This window comes from Chrysemys picta, chromosome 9 (genome assembly GCF_011386835.1).
Source record: "Chrysemys picta bellii isolate R12L10 chromosome 9, ASM1138683v2, whole genome shotgun sequence".
Lineage (NCBI taxonomy): Eukaryota > Metazoa > Chordata > Testudines > Emydidae > Chrysemys > Chrysemys picta.
This window is the reverse complement of record NC_088799.1, coordinates 1,409,156-1,422,674: the sequence shown is the minus strand read 5'-3', so window position 1 is coordinate 1,422,674 and position 13,519 is coordinate 1,409,156. Positions and strand designations below refer to the sequence as shown.

At 39.5% G+C, this 13,519-nt stretch overlaps 1 protein-coding gene across 7 annotated transcripts in view; it reads right to left on the bottom strand.

The window, feature by feature from the left end:
- Nucleotides 1-13,519, bottom strand: part of ATP13A3 (ATPase 13A3) — a 115,530-nt gene that overhangs the window by 7,411 nt on the left and 94,600 nt on the right. For all 7 annotated transcript variants that reach the window (XM_065557481.1, XM_065557485.1, XM_065557484.1 and 4 more), the window contains 11 exons: nucleotides 12,172-12,350; nucleotides 10,702-10,824; nucleotides 10,534-10,613; nucleotides 9,604-9,646; nucleotides 9,388-9,497; nucleotides 8,050-8,146; nucleotides 6,883-6,955; nucleotides 5,202-5,379; nucleotides 3,696-3,883; nucleotides 2,387-2,475; nucleotides 1,792-1,872 (listed from right to left, as the gene is read on the bottom strand). In XM_065557481.1, coding sequence (XP_065413553.1) covers nucleotides 1,792-1,872; nucleotides 2,387-2,475; nucleotides 3,696-3,883; nucleotides 5,202-5,379; nucleotides 6,883-6,955; nucleotides 8,050-8,146; nucleotides 9,388-9,497; nucleotides 9,604-9,646; nucleotides 10,534-10,613; nucleotides 10,702-10,824; nucleotides 12,172-12,350 — 1,241 coding nt within the window. The remainder of the gene's footprint in view (nucleotides 1-1,791; nucleotides 1,873-2,386; nucleotides 2,476-3,695; nucleotides 3,884-5,201; nucleotides 5,380-6,882; nucleotides 6,956-8,049; nucleotides 8,147-9,387; nucleotides 9,498-9,603; nucleotides 9,647-10,533; nucleotides 10,614-10,701; nucleotides 10,825-12,171; nucleotides 12,351-13,519) is intronic.

The following is a 13,519-nucleotide window of genomic DNA, read 5'->3' as shown; positions in this document are numbered from 1 at the left end:
AGAAATGGGCTGATGATTCATGACAAAGAGCAGAGAGAAAACCAGGAGGCATTCAACCCAGCTAAAAGTACTCATTCAGTATCAGGTACTCAGTGAAGCAACTGTAGAGGAACCTGTTTCCAGAGGAACAGAACAGAAAGCTAAAAGGGACATGCCTCATGGGCATCCTTGCATTATGAAGCAAGCAGCTACGAAGACAGGTTTTTCACCTGTTTCAAGAAGACAAACAATCCTCATCAGTGACTCCATATGAAGAGTGGACACTGAATTTAGCAAAGGACACAAGGAGAGCAGGATGGTGTGCTGTCACCCTAGGGCGAAAATATGAAATGAAATGCAAGAGGGATGGGGTTATTAAATCTTCTGGCAAGTCTCCACTGGTGGGGATACACGCTGGTTCCAATACTATGACATCCCACAGATTACAGAAAACTTCAGGGACCTTGGAAGGGAGCTGAAGAGGAGGAACGTCCAAGTTATCTTCTTGGAGAGCCTTCCAGTCCCAAAAGCAAGAGAAGGCATAAAATATTGGACGTGAACCATAGACAGTGCAACTGGTGTGAGGCTGAAGGCTTGGATTTGTGGAGGACTAGGCCATATTCCAGTGACAGACGGGGCTATATGAATGGGACTAGCATGCATCTCACGGGCAGCTAATCATCTCTCTTAGACACTAGCTGGAGCCAATGAGGGGGAGAGGGTATTAAACCAACAACAGAAGGGGCAGGTGCTAAGGGGGCAAATGCGGTATTAACTCAAACTCGGTGTGTCATGAACAAATTGAACAGATGTGAAAATGTGAAGAGCAACTCTAAAAGAATTTAGGGGTCTTAGTGGACAAACAGCTGAACATGAGCTCCCAATGTGATACTGTGGAAGAACGGGCTAATGTGATCCTTGGATGTATAAACAAGGGAGCAATAAGTAGGAGCAAGGAGGTGATTTTACCTCTGTATACAGCATTGATGAGACCAATACTGGAATATGGCATACATTTCTGTGGCCACATTTTTAAAACGATGTTGAAAAATTGATGATGATGCAGAAAAGAGCCACAAAGATGATTCAAGAAAATGCTTTACAGTGAGATATTTAAAGAGCACAATCTGTTTAGCTAATCAAAAAAAGAGAGGTGACAATTAGTGTGTAAGCACCTTCAGGGGGGAAATACCAGGTATGAAAGGACTTTACTCTAGTAGTGAATGGCAAGACGAGAGCCAATGGCTGGAAATGGAACCCAGACGAGCACAAAGTAGAAGTTAGACACAGGACAATTAACCATTGAAACAATTTATCAAGGGAAGTGGTGGATTCTCCATCTCTTGAGCTCTTCAAATCGAGATTGAAGCTGTTCTGGAAGGTATGTTTGAGTCAAACCCAATTTACTGGGCTCAATACAAGGATAACTGGGTGAAATTTAATGTGATATACAGGAGGTCAGACTAGAGGATCTAATGGTCCCTTATGCTGTTAAGGATCATAAGTGTGACTCAGTTTATCACATAAGGATAGTGACACACACTAAAAAAATCAATGTCAGAAGTCTGTGTTCAACATAGTTCACTGCTGCTGTACATTACATTGAATTCAATAACGATGCTTAACTCAATTATTCCTTATTATATTAATTATCTGTATTATGAAACTTTAAACTTTGTGGCCTTAACCTTGCCTGAAAATACATTAGAAGTACAAACGGAACTGTACTCCATCAGCATTTTATATAGGATGTACTTGTAGCCCAGGAAAAGGCTACATGGAAAAGACCACTTGTTAATCTGAGCTACTTACCTCCACCAAGAGGGATACAATTGCATTGATGATGATGATGATGAGAATTGTTATACGCCACTCATATGGTACACAAACTAGCTGCAAGACAAAGTTGTCACAGGTGACCAATGTCCACTGTATGCATTGAACAATTACACACAATAAAATGTGTACATATGAAATAAAGCAAATTTGAAACAAGCTTGGTTGTAAACCTCAAATTTAACTCCTATTTTATTGCTTAAACACGACTCTTTGTGATAGGGCAAATAATGCTTATCTGCAGAGTGCATTTGGTAGTCTCACCTCTCATTCTACAGTATCTTGCTGAGAAATTGTTAAGGGTTTTAAACACATGCTTCTTCTGCATTAGTTAGATCTAAAGGGATTTTTTTAAAATAAAAATTAAAAAATGGTGAGACTAAATTTATATTTGGCTCTCATTTGACTCTATAGGTATATGCCAGATTTTCATTAGGCTTGTCTTCTGGTAGAATTTGAACTCTAGCTTTCAAAGGATCAATCTAGTCAATGGGAACTTTAGTCTGGAAGAGAGGCCAGCCAACTTATTTTATGAGGTATGAAGTGTATATACCTGCTTGTTGAATCTTACCTCAAGAACCCTGTCAATGGATTCAACTGGATACAACATGATGAATAATGTGAAGATATAAATAACTATCACAGATATAACAAACAGAACTGTAAAAAGAAAAAGAGAAATACAACATTAAACATACTGTCATGCTTCGCTTCTGCATATATATCTATTACAATAACCCCTGAATAACAGTTCACAAAATGTATTTTGCATTGGTAGACCATATACAAGTACATATTACATGAAACAGTCTTGGATTTCTCACCTGTAAAATTATACTGCAATGATTTTATTGTATATGCAAAAAAGCCACCTTAAACATCTGGTTAATTCTCATTACCTTATGAAAACAATGCAGCTTATGTGACACTTAACTTACAAGAAGTTTTCCCCTTTCACAACAACAGAATATACATCTCAAACCACATTGCAATGGTGGATATAATCCTCATTTCACTTTAGTGCGCATGCACATACGTGTATGTGTGTGTGTATATTTTTTTTTCCTCCATTAACCTTCTAAAACAATATATACCATACATATAATTTTAGATAAATACAAAATGACTAAATTACAGGAGTTCAAATCAACCACTGCCCTAGCAACAAAAAGTTACAGATTTTAGATTACACTTTTTTGCACTCCCAAGAAAAGACCATTTTTAAAAAGTAAGTTTTGAGGCCCATAATGCGACCAGAATCTTTCAGAATTCTGAAAAACATTAAAGCAACTGAATCTAAATCTAAAAAATCTGCAGGTGAGATTTCTAAATACACAAATCTATCTTAAGGATATTAGCAAGCAGATTTAGTGTATGTAGCAAGCACACAGTCCCCACAGATTTAAGAAGTGAAAAATGTTATTATTCCGTGTCTTAAACAAAACAGCAATGGAATGCAGGAGTATTCTGCTACCAAAATCATTGCGTCAATAGAGAAACCTCATTCAATACAGTGGTAATGACTGTATTTAGGTGGTTTTCCCAGAGAGAGCATACCATTTAAATTTCATGCATTTTACTTTAGAAAAAAAAAGTTAAAATTTGTAGAATGTGAGAATTTCTGCATTAACCTTCCCAAATTCCCAGAGGAAATCTTGAATATTCTACAATACTGCCCCATCTATTTTCACCTGAGAAACTATCCCCTCCCTCTTCTCTTGGGGGAACCCCACATTCTTGCAGCAGCAAATCTGTTACTGCAAAAGCAGCACAACATGTGCCTAAGCAAATGTGCTAAGTGAACAAAATATGCCTATTGTTATTTGGAATTCTTACTTAGAGAAATACAGAGGAATTGTATATAATGAGAAGAGACTTACCATTTCTGTAGCAAGGCTGCCTAAAGGGCTTCCCTTTAGAAAAGACAATTGCCACTATGAGGTACTGAAAGCTGGAGATAAAAAACACCGTTGTGTTTTCATAGTTTTTGATATTGTGCTCATCATGAAGAGTCTCATTCTCATGTTGGGAGGAACTGGTGTTTGTGGCTGCTGATAAGTTACATGCACTGCAACACAGAAGAACATTCAACACGGAGTCAAAGTAGAGGATTACATTAAGTTTTAGCCCTGTCTTTATTGTGAAAATAATTCCAGTATAAATTGCTACAGAGGTTATGGTGGGTATATTTTAGACATTTTACTACAGTTAATGAAGTAATTCAGAAAGGCCTTTGTGTTGGGTGGTGACTGAGGTCATGCACTGGAGTTTCTTTTGTGCCCCGTGAGTTCTGAATTCTTTTGGGTTTCCATTGTGTCAGTTAGTGATACGAATTGTATAGGACTTATTGTTCTACTGCCTGTAGAGGCTGCAGTAAGTGAATTTTACAAACTGAAAAACAAACAAAGCGAGACGGGTATAAATAATGGCCTGTAGCCCAGTTTGCTGCTGCTTCATAACAGGATGATATAACTTCATTATACAGAGCAGAAATAGGCATAGAAACCATGACGTTTGGATCTGAAAATTGCTCTGAAGTTCAGGGCTCTTCAGATTCAAGGCTCCAGTGCAGGCCCACTTCTACCAATATTAACAGCTGGAAGTAATTGCTAAGACTCTATCTTAGTACACAAGACTGTCATACAAACGTTATTACTTCCCCGTCCTTTCCACCCTCCACACAGTGACGTAAACATTGACAGTCCATCTCTGATGCTCTCTTGTGGTCCTTGCAGCCGTTCCTTATGAGGAGGTCACAGAACTCCCCCAGTACATTATCTTCAACCCTTAGAATACGATACCGTAGTGTTGTACACCGTGGTACTGCAGCTCAGTGAAACTTCTTCTGTACTTCCCCTCCTCTAGCAGCCCAATCCCATAACACGGGTTTCACTAATCCTCCTAACCCGCACAAAATGAAGCCCATTACGCCGCTGGTCCTGATCTAACTTCCTGAGCATGAGACAATTATTCCTCTTCCCCCAAGAGGACAAATCATCTCTCACTCTCTGCTCACCTGGCAGTATCCCCAGCCCTTTGCCAATTCTTCCACACACCATATCCTGATCATCTGACATGACCCCACTTTTCCCTACTGGTCCCCATATGAATCTGACAGGCAGCAGGAAAGAGGGAGACCTCCAGTTCTGTGACAGAGGCTGGCAGGGCAAGCTGAGACCCACTCAAGGCAAGAATCCCAGTGTAGTTTGACCCAAGAAATCAGACGCCTTTTCTCCTTCCATGGCAAGGAAAACTGCACATTAGCCAGTTGCCATGTGAAATGCACCTTGGAATTTCCTAGATACCAAAGGGCATTAAATTATTTAAATTAAACCATTCCCCGAATCAGTGTTACCATATTCTGTATTTACCCAGGTACAACTTACTCTGACTGGGTGGTCCAGGGCTCATACCAGGGTTGCTGTTTGACCCAAATAAATCCTATGGTTTGAAAACCAAGGCAGGTGATAATCTGAGACAGAACTGAGCAGAGAAGTTGACCTGAGATGAGACCTGAAGGTGGCCTTTGTGCAACAAGCTCCTTCCAAGCAGGATTTAAACTCACTGTATTGGGAGAAAGAAAATCAAGAATAGTTCATAATATGCACGTTTCCAAGTACTATTTTGTTTAACTTTTATGGAGTTAGGCTATGTCTACGCTAGGAGCTCTGGGTAGGGTGACCAGACGTCCTGATAAAATCGGGACTGTCCCGATATTTAGGTGTTTGTCCCGCGTCCTGACCGATGTTAGGTCGGAACGCAATTTGTCCCGATATTTTGCGATACGCATTGTCCCAAGTTGCTTTGGTGGTTCTGCGTCAGAGTAATGTGTATCAGTTTGCACAAGGCAGCATCTCGATAGGCTGCTGCCACAGAGATGTTGCAAACCAGCCTCCCATTGGCTAACCCAGCGGAGCCAGAGTAACAGCAGAGGTAGACCGACCTTCCCATCTTCATGGCACCTGTAAGAATCAGCAGCAATTACAGGTTCCCTGTCTGTGTCGTCAGACAGTATACCTCAATTTCCAGAGCAATAATTCTTCTGTTAATATCCCCTGAGCTAATTATTATCTGCTTGCTTTTCAAGTGTGGATAAATACATATGCCTACAGCACAAGTGAGAATGTAATCTCTTGTGCATAAAAAAAAAATCCATCTGTGAAAATGTAAACAACAAAGTGTAATCACACCATGATCTTTTGGATTAAAAGAGTCTTAACTCTTTACATAACGCCTACTCACTTCTGGTCAAATTTCAGCCTCACTGTACTGCCAAGAGCTGCATGCATGACATCATGGCTGCTAATCAACTCTGTGTGGTGACACAACGTCACATACCTGAGCTCGCGCCGATTTAGTGCAATACTTTAGCATTAGATTTTCTAATTCGTACACTGTTTTGGGGATATTCCCACGGTTTTGTTCACCCTTTTCTCCTACATTCCCTTAAGGAGAGACAGACATAAGTAGCATCTCTCTCTTGGGATAGAAAGAGAAGGAGAGAAGGAGGTTCCTGTGCTCTTGCCTGCCGGCGTGTGTCAGGTGGGGGAGGTGGAAGGTCAATCCCTTCTCCTACCTATCCCCAGTGCACAGAGACCGGGAGAACATCTACCAAAAAAAGGACAAGGGCCACAAGAGACCCGTGGCTGCCACAAGGACAACCAAGAATATACTTACTCTCATGGCAGACATAAGTAACAATGTACATTTAGACAATTTACATGACCAATGGGATTGAAAACATGAAACAACAGGATTTTTACCTTCAGATTTTTTTAAATAACCCCATCTCCCTCCCATACTATGGGTACATGCAGAACTGTAGAAGAAAGATGCAGGGGGACACCTGTCAGAAACTTGTGTAATTTATCATATAGTTTACTCATACTTTTGAGATAGTACCTTTACAGTTATCAAACCAAAAGTCATATTGATGTTAGTAGGAATATTTAACAAGATGCTAAAAAGCATGTGCTTCAGACACACATTTGCTCTTTTTTCATAGTTAATTAAACAGCTGATTGCTAATACAACAAAACATCAGAAGTAATTCAGCATAATACTCACTGGTAAAGACAACAACCAAAATGATTGCCAGATCGATGAAAAGAAACTGGAAATCTCCTAAATTACTCAGGATCTATACAGAAAACACAGGTGCGATATTACTCCTTTCTTCACATTAAGAAACATTTTACAGCTTTTTTAAAATATTCATTTGCATGAATACTTGCACAGAAACTTTATAAACAATGGGTCGATCCAGTAATGGGCTGAGTGTCCAAAGTCTGTGGGAGTCAGGAGTACGGTGCCCCTGGCAGGATCAAAACCTGTGGTAGCAATGTGGTGTATGACACTAAAGCATGCAGAGTCAAATGAATTTCTAGGTAGTTTTTCAGTGTACGTTGTTCTTTGGCCAAATTAGTAGATAACAATGCTGCCTACACCCAGCAAACAAAGGCGATCTTAAACCCTGAAGTTCCCCAAGGGTTCTACACAAGAAAATCCCATTCATTTAATCACACAGCATATGGCTCAAAAACTGCCACTCCAAAACTCCCTTACTACTAACTGCTATTCTGAATTAAAGATACAAAGGTGAATTAACCAACAACAGTTAAAGTGGAGGGAATTTCCACTGAGGGCCTTTACATTAAATAATTTCTGCCAAAATACACCCAACCCATTTTCTTCCCCACAACTCAGTATCTTCCAGTTGCTCTATCTCAAGCGGTATGCCATTACTGACGTGTAATTTTGTTTACAGTACAGTTCCTTTGGTAGTTGTTGATACTACGGCATGGTAACCAATGGAAAAACAGGTCTTCATTCTACACGTTCTGTTAGGTTTTAGTATTTTATTGCTCTCTCTAGGTACATACCTCCATCACAGCAGTTCTGAGAGCTGTTATAACCTGATTTTGGTTTTTTTGCCTTTAATAAACAGAAAATATTACTACAGTATTCCTTATACTAACTACTGAGAAGGACATGAAATATTGTGAATACCGTGGTAATGTTAGCTAGTCATCAAAGGCAAAGTTTTAATATTTCTAGATGACCATTATATATATTATCTAGAGAACGAAGGCACGATGAATCTTACCATAATCACCAAGCTCCCAAAGAAATTGACAGTATATTAATATGCAAAAGCCAGAGGTTAATTTGCTTATCTTAAGCCCTTTGAATTATATTTAATAATGTTTGAGTGCTATATTGTCAAATACTCACAGAATATAGTAGGGTAACGCTGAAATACTGGATAATGCTGTACAAAGCCATAAACTTAAATACGCAAAAGGAAGTTATTAAAGCAGCACGGCCTTCCCTGTAAAAACAAATACATACATATAACTAAAGCCATTTAAGACAACAATTATGGTTAAAAAAAAGATAGCTAGCACTGAACAGAATAGCCAACGCGGTGAGATATTTTCTGCTAAAGATCAAAAGATCAAAGACATGTAAAGAAGCTGAAAAGAAAAAAAAGTGGGGGAAGGGGGGTGAGAATATATTTGCTAGCTGATCACAATTATGAACATGCCATCTACAGAGAATCACCAAATTTCTGCTTGATGCTGTTTAATTTAAAAAAGATTTACTGGAAAACCAATAAATAAATTACAATGCACCTCTCTTCTATGGTGGCACATTTTTACTCAACTGATGTGCTCTGTGTGTGCATTCAGAATCAGATCTGCTGACTTCAGGGACACAAATTATTTTGAGCACTTATTACAGAGCCTGCACAGCTGCAGTATACTGAACTGGATTCTATTCTGGCTCATGCATCAGGAAAGTTGTTAACCAAGTTCCAGTTGCTGGGACAAAAATCAGTTCTCAGCAACTCCATTTGAAATGTCAATGGGTTTCCCCCAAAGTTATCGCTAAGGGCAGAAGTTCCTGAATAATTTTTATTGCTGGTGATTATGCACAAGCAGGAAAGGACATTGCTTGCCTCTCAGATCCCAGGTTAAGTTTGCAGGGACTGACAACACCTAGAAAGAGACACCTTTATAAATGTAAACAGAGTAAATCTGGTCCAGAAATCATTGAGATAAACACAAAACCAGAAGTGCCTCCTTTACTGTCACTCTTCAGAGCAGAACTGCACTTCAGGGCATGAACAGAATCTGTGGCATGAACGATGGCTTTTTCAGTCCTGAATGGTCTCGCTCCAAGAGCACAGATATTAGAATTGTTGTTAAAGCTGCCTGTAAACTCCAAAAAATTAATCCTGATTTCTAATGGCAGCAAATCAATTAATTCTTAGGAAATTTAATAAACCTTCAGACTACTTCGGATGGCTAAAGGCTCACTCACAACTTTAAGGAAGAAATTAATTTTACATGGACTACAATTGGGATAAAAACATATGGGATCATGCTGTGAAAATACAATACATTACTCACAGAGTGCCTTTACTAAAAGCAAAAAATATGAAGGGTTATGTCGGATCCTGCTTTGATTTCATATTGCCGGCATGTAGGATATTGCCTTGCACACAGTGCTAGATCAACCACTTCTACTTATGGGAAACAGCTTGTTGAAAATTCTGCGGTGCGTTACCTGATAAGGTTTGGCACACAGGAAATACTAGGAGTCCTGGAGGTGAATGGTGATGCCACGGAAGCCTCAAGTTCAGACAGTGATATACCACCATGGGCCTTCTTCAGTGCCTGCCGGTTATCAGGAGGAGAGTTACAGATTGTTTAATCATCTTTTAGCTTTAAAATTCACAATAATGTGACAATAGCTCCTTAAACAAAATAGAAGTGTACTTACACCACAGTCATTTGCACCATCTCCACACATGCCAACATAGTAACTATAAAAACCAGACAAGTTTCAGCATTCTACTTCATTCCATAACTATAATACTTATTCCAATTATACTGAACACTTTTATACAACCTGATGCTTTCCAAGTGCTGTACAGACATTAACGAATCCTCAGGATAGCAGGTTATTACTATGTAGTAGATAAACTGAGGCAGAAAAGTTAAGTGACTTGCCCCAGGTCAAGAAGCAAGCTAAGGTCAATGCCACAGCCAGGATTAGAACTCAGAACTTTGTGACCACCTTTCCCATACTTAATCTGCTGCACCATGCTGCCTGTATAGCCTGGGAAAGGTGCATCTTGCAATATTTTGTTACATATTTTTCAACAAATTATTTCTAAGGCATCAGATGGAAACTATCACTAACACTAGAAAAACCTACATCTGAAAAAAGTAAACCAGCCATTAGACTAATCCCCATTAAAAAAAAAAAAGTAAGAGCCAATTTGACAGGACACGAATGACTGAATAAACAGAATTCATCCCACAAATATTTACTTGTTTAATAAGCAGAAATTAACTGAGGATATTAATTGTTCACACTAAGCCAAGTAACAAGATTTTTGATTATGCCTCAGAAACACATTGGTCAATTTTAGTCTAAATTGATGCTGGACCAAATTAAATTCTTCAGTTGCAACCTCCTGAAAAAGCAGCTATTTAAAAAAGCTGTGTTTCACAGTCCTCCAATAAATGACACTATTTTTGAAACAGCTCTATTAACTGTCCGATTTGCCAACTGAGATGTTATAGTCTAGCCTTTTACCAGGCTAAATGTAAATAGCTCAAACAGTAAAATGCTCTGTTTTCCCCCAACGACATTTTTCTAACACACCAAACACCCAACATTTTCAGAAACAAATAAAATACTCACTCCACATTTTGTAACGCTTCCACTAGCTGGGTTTTCTGATCGGGTGCCATGCGGGCAAATACAGTGCCATGCAACACCAGCTGAAAGACAACAGATTTCTTACCAACATTAGTCACGTGCAAAATCTGCACATCATCCAAAAGGCCAAACACCAATTAGGTTACTAACCTTGGGCACAAGGTCCTGAAAATGCTCCAGTATCACTGCAAAGGACTTTCCATTCATTGCAAAATGGTATTTAGTCAGCTGGAGGTCCTCTAGACTTTCATGGACCAATTTAATTGGAATATCCTGTATCAAAACAAGGAACTTTGGTTATTTTAGTCATAATATACTTACCCCTATTCTTCATATTTTAAGGCACTATATAAAGGACCAACAGAAGCAGTAGCTTTGGAAATATTGCTTTAATAAAGGTTGCTGAGAATTTTAATTTGTGCTGCAGGAAGCCTTGGAAGATTAAATTACACTTATTTAATAGCAAAAATTCGACAGTTTATTACATAGTTAATTATAAATAAATATTTTAGAACAAGCCCTTTAATAAAAACAGATTTTTGACGTCTGAAAGCGTCACCTGCAGCTGCAGCATCAATCTACCGGTTACTTTTTAAATGTGTGTTTAGAGTAACATTCGCTATTGTACTGCTGGTTGGTGTTTTAACCCTGAACGCCGTAAGCAGAACTAGAGCATGCAGAGTCCTGGGGCACAAATGACATTGAGTCACAGGTCTCACAGGCGAGGATGCTGCTGCGTCTGGGGCCAGTCTCTGCAACGGGGCAGGTTTTGCTGCTTTGGGACGGTGGTCGTTTAAGACCCTACCCTGCAGGACTGATGAGAAATGTTTGTTTTTTTAACTGACTCAAATGGGAATAAGATCAAGCCGTTAAACGGAGGCAATTTAACACTGTATAACATATCCTGGGATGGTATCTTTATGCAGGCCAGTGTTCAGTAAAGCTGTTTGTCCTTGAGACAGGTTTCATTATATTTACTTTTTCCCCTGAAGAGGACAAAACCCAGCACTAAGTAGATCTCAAGAGCAGAGTTTGTTTCACTGTAGTTTCATTATTTTAATGTATGCACAGTGCTTTGAAGAGGAGAACAACAATATAAATATCACTATTATTACCATCCATCTCTTAGCTGTACTTAACGCTAAGGGCCTTAAAATTATGCTGCTCTGTCACAGGTTAGGATCCTGTCGAGAAAGATAGAGCTGGGTAAGATTTTGGTGTGCTGGCCAATGGACAGCTGCTGCAATAGAGAGGCACACCCTGTTGGCCAGCTGAGTGCATCTGACCCAGATTTCCTCAAATGGCCTCAAGCAATTTTTCCAGACTGAAAATGAATCAACTCTGAGCTTTAGTTGTTAATTAAACCAAGCAGAGTTCAGTGAAAGATGAAATCACAGGAATTTCTCTCTCGAAACACTTGGCAGTTCTAAACCAGCCCCATATTATGAATGGCAGGATTGTGCTGTACTTCTGGGATTGCATTTTCATTGGTAAGTTAAGTAGTGCATTTATTATGACTTGTACAACTATGTACTAGAATAATTTAAGGAAACTAAATAAGTGAACCTGGCAGTGAATCTCATGCTAACGCTTGTCGAGATAAAGCAATGCGGAAATTACCTGTGAGTTAATGGCTGGTGATGAATTAGTGCATTTTGTGAGGGTATCTGCATAATGCCAGTTTATCCTGGCAACTCGCCCATCCTTTGGAGGTAGCGCTTCAGCAATAATGACCTTATCCTGAGGTAGAATCATTCCACAGTCTCTAGCCACAGAGATAGCAGTTAACATGTTATCACCTGTTAAGCAAGTAAAGTAAAAAAAGGGTTTCGTTAAACAAATGGCAATATAGATGAACATTGGGAAAGGAACATACTTGAGTGAAACCTGCTTTAAAACAACAGCAGCAGATCTGTCTGACTGGCATCAATGATTTCCTTACAACAATTAAAATCCACAGATAGCCATGATATTGTACCTCCTGGTATTTAGTCTTATTTAGTCTGCAGAAGAGAAGAGTGAGGGGGGATTTGATAGCAGCCTTCAACTACCTGAAGGGGGGTTCCAAAGAGGATGGAGCTCGGCTGTTCTCAGTGGTGGCAGATGACAGAACAGGGAGCAATGATCTCAAGTTGCAGTGGGGGAGGTCTAGGTTGGATATTAGGAAACACTATTTCACTAGGAGGATGGTGAAGCACTGGAATGGGTTACCTAGGGAGGTGGTGGAATCTCCTTCCTTAGAGGTTTTTAAGGCCCGGCTTGACAAAGCCCTGGCTGGGATGATTTAGTTGGGGATTGGTCCTGCTTTGAGCAGGGGGTTGGATCAAATGACCTCCTGAGGTCCCTTCTAACCCTAATCTTCTATGATTATTAAATATCTACTATCATCAATTTCATTGTATTGGGGGGGAAAGGGGGCGACAGAGAGACAGCACTGAAAGTCTTGTGCATGTTTCAGAGGGGACACAGTTTGTTTTGGGGTACTTAGGAAGTATGCATCCTTTTAAAAATATGGCCCAAAGTGACTTATGCAAGGTCATATGAAAAGCAAGCCATATAGCAGGCAATAAAGTCCCAGTCCTGACTCTTTGTCCCTTCATTTATACAGCACCTTTCATTCCAGGACAATATATCATTGTGTTTGCACATATCCACCTACTTGTGTCTCTGTGCCCTGACTAATCTGCCAAACATTTTAAATTACATGATACTTCTAGCTTTCCTTGCGTAGCAGTTGCAGTATCATTCTAGTCTGCGCAAACCTCACAAAACTAAACCTGGGTGACCCACTTTGCTATTTCACAGCCAAATCTTTTTTCTTTTCTCTTCTAGGATAGTAATGTAAGTTGGTACGGTATCTTGTGTGTCTGAGTGTCATTTCTGCAAGATGTCCACTACCATTTTCATAGGTAGCAGAAGTCCCATGTCTACTCCATACCTACCAAGATGTAAAAGCTATAAACAGAAA